At 33.2% G+C, this 3,167-nt stretch overlaps 1 protein-coding gene across 1 annotated transcript; it reads left to right on the top strand.

Moving 5' to 3' along the window:
- Window positions 1-1,531: 1,531 nt before the first annotated feature.
- On the top strand, window positions 1,532-2,234 carry LOC127098249 (pathogenesis-related protein PR-4). The gene is made up of 2 exons (XM_051036784.1): window positions 1,532-1,847; window positions 1,974-2,234. The coding sequence occupies exons 1-2, from the start codon at window positions 1,569-1,571 to the stop codon at window positions 2,136-2,138; spliced, it is 444 nt and encodes a 147-aa protein (XP_050892741.1). The 5' UTR covers window positions 1,532-1,568; the 3' UTR covers window positions 2,139-2,234.
- Window positions 2,235-3,167: the final 933 nt, after the last annotated feature.

Here is a 3,167-nt window from a genome sequence, read left to right as displayed (position 1 = left end):
CAACACTTGAGTACTTTAACATGCCCACTCAACCACCGAAAAAAATCTTCGCTTGTTAAAAATACTCTCATTAAACATTCTTAATAGAAAGATTAAGATTTTCATTTAATTAACATATTAAATGATTTCAAATTTAATATGCAATTTTGAAACAATGCATGCTTAAAAGATTATGTTAATTCTTGAGCACAAAAACCTTATAACAAATGAATTGCATATTTTATCTTGATCTATGATCCAATATCATTTAAATTCAAAATTTATGCAAACTTGATTACTTGATTCCAATAATTTTCTTCTTTGATCTTTCTTCTAACATAACCTCTTTTATTCATCAAAACCAAGCTATAATTGACAAGGAACATTTTCTTCACAATTATGGAAACTTTAAGTGAAAGAGATATTTTGAGAGAGAGAGAGGGATAAAATCCAAAGAAAATGTAAAGTTTTGGAAAGTGACGTGAAATAAAGAAGAGGTGAGCCTCTCTTATATAAGAGTTGGAAAAATCATAAAAGAAAATAATCCATGGGCATAATTGATGAACCAATCGATTGACTTAAGACCCAATTGATTGGATTAGTAATTTTTAGTCAACAACCTTGTCCAACATGAAAATATTTGATATAGAGTTGTTACAAGTCATTAAGGTGATGTTCTAATTCCTAATAGCTTGATATAGAGCTTTTTTAATCAACAACTTAATTGCTTGTTACGACACATAATATACCCTCAACTAACCCAAACCTCCGGTACACCCACATTCTCCAAAACAAATACTTAACTACATCTTACAACACTCTGTTACAAAAGTATGTAAGAACAAAGAGATCTAATTACAAACTTAAAGTATTTTTGACTGATGCATCTTGGAATGAAGAACTTGAATCCTATATATAACATTAGACTCTCTCTTCCTGACACTCTATTCTATTTTGAATGAATCTATATTTTTGGCGACCATGGTAGAGTCCAATAGACTAAACAAAAATTGATTGACTCATGTTTGATTATCCGTATACTTGTATAACTTAGTGTCACTTGGGAAAAAATCACATGATCATTAATCGCTTGACTTTTCAACTTCGAGTGACTTATAATTTATTTTTAGATGGTAACACATTTTTCCATTTTTTTTATAAGCAAAATTTGACTTTCAGGTTTATCAAATAAATGATATATTTGGACTATATATAAATTAGATATATCAATTATTCAATAAACATAAAAATAAAATTTTGTTTATAAATGAGAAGGGGGGGAGGGAGTATATAAACATGAAAATCCACCGAATATTTATCTAGGCATGTTGATAAGAGGAGATCAAAAGTCAAGACAAATAATAATAAAAAAGACAGATCAAATCAGTAACTAAAAACCAAAACAAAATACAAACAAGCATGATATAGTAAAACAAACTAAACTATGATCAAACGGTACAAATGCATTAATTGTTGGACTTGAGATTACGTATGCAGAACAGTGCTGTGCATCATTCATCTTTCTTCAAATCTATAAATTCGTACACCAGCCTTTTACTATGAAACACACAAATTAAACCATAGAGTAAATGGAGAGGACACAGAGAAGTTTAAGCTTGTTGGTGCTGTGTTTCCTGCTTATGGGATTGGGAACAATGTTAGTGAGTGGCCAGAGTGCGAACAACGTAAGAGCAACATACAATAATTACAACCCTCAGAATATAGGTTGGAGCTACAACACCGCCGGTGTTTACTGTGCTACCTGGGATGCTAACCAGCCCTTGTCATGGCGTCAAAGATACGGTTGGACTGCCTTTTGTGGACCCGCCGGCCCTCATGGCAGAAATTCTTGCGGCAAATGCTTGAGGGTATGTGTCTTTTTCACGACTTGTGCATGGAGTTAATTAAGATTAACTAAGATTAAGATCAATTATCAATTATAATTGTTGGTTACTTGTTAAAGTTGAATTAATAACATTGTGGTGATGGCGTAGGTGAGAAACACTGCGACTGGAGCTCAGACAACGGTGAGAATAGTGGATCAGTGCGACAATGGTGGGTTGGATTTGGATGTGAACGTGTTCAATAAACTGGATACCAACGGGCAGGGTTACCATCAGGGTCACCTTACGGTTACCTATGTCTTTGTTAATTGCTAATGCCAATGAATCACTCTTTGTGATGACAAGTTGTTCTACTGCCTAATGATATCATAAATAAATATATAAATAAAACAAGGGTGCAACTTGGATGAATTTATAATTGTTCTTATTTATCCCTTACTATTTGGAATACCGGCTTTTTTTCATTTCTTTTTCTCGCTCTTAGTGACACATAACAAGGGGTCTCGGAAAGAAGTCAATTCTAAGTTATGCAATCATTTTTATTTCATCGGTATATCATCATAGGATTTTGATTTTTTTCTTAAATATCAGTATTTTCAATTTTTTTTTAAAATAACCCATAATTAAAAAAAAAACAAAATATCCAATTTTATAAGAGGATGCAACAGATGAATTGGCGCATCCTCTAACCATGAAGAAGAGGCGTCAATGTTATTGGCGCATGCATTGACCCTCATGAGGAGGCGCCAATGCTCCTGGTACCTTAGTGTAATTTGTAGTGTGGGCGCCAATCCCCATAGCGCCTGCATGTGATGCTCCACACTACAAATTGCACTAAGACGCCAGGAGCATTGACGCCTCCTCATGAGGGCCAATGCATGTACCAATAGTATTGGCGCATCCTCATGAGGAGCCCAATGCATGCGACAATGCTATTGGCGCCTCCTCTTCATGCTTAGGGGGATGCGCCAATTCATCTGTCGCATCCTCTTGTAAAATTGGTTATTTTGGTATTTTTTTTTAATTATTGGTTATTTTTGATTTTTTTAAAACACTGGTTATTTTAAAAAAAAATCTAGGATTTTAGATGAGAATTTTTTTATTCAAATAATTCATTTTTTTAAATTAATTTCTTAAATTATTTGTATTTTAATTTTTTTCTAAAATATCCCATTTTTAGATTTGGACTAAGTGATGTTATCCGATGAATTGACGACAACTTTACATTCTTAAGAGGAGGTGCCAATTGGATTGACGATTCCATATGATATTGCTTATTTCAATTGACGTTATTGTACAACTTTATAAAGGAGACACCAATTGATCTGACACCAATGTACGAGT

The sequence above is a fragment of the Lathyrus oleraceus genome, chromosome 6 (genome assembly GCF_024323335.1).
Source record: "Lathyrus oleraceus cultivar Zhongwan6 chromosome 6, CAAS_Psat_ZW6_1.0, whole genome shotgun sequence".
Classification (NCBI taxonomy): domain Eukaryota; kingdom Viridiplantae; phylum Streptophyta; class Magnoliopsida; order Fabales; family Fabaceae; genus Lathyrus; species Lathyrus oleraceus.
This window is presented reverse-complemented; position numbering and strand designations above follow the sequence as displayed.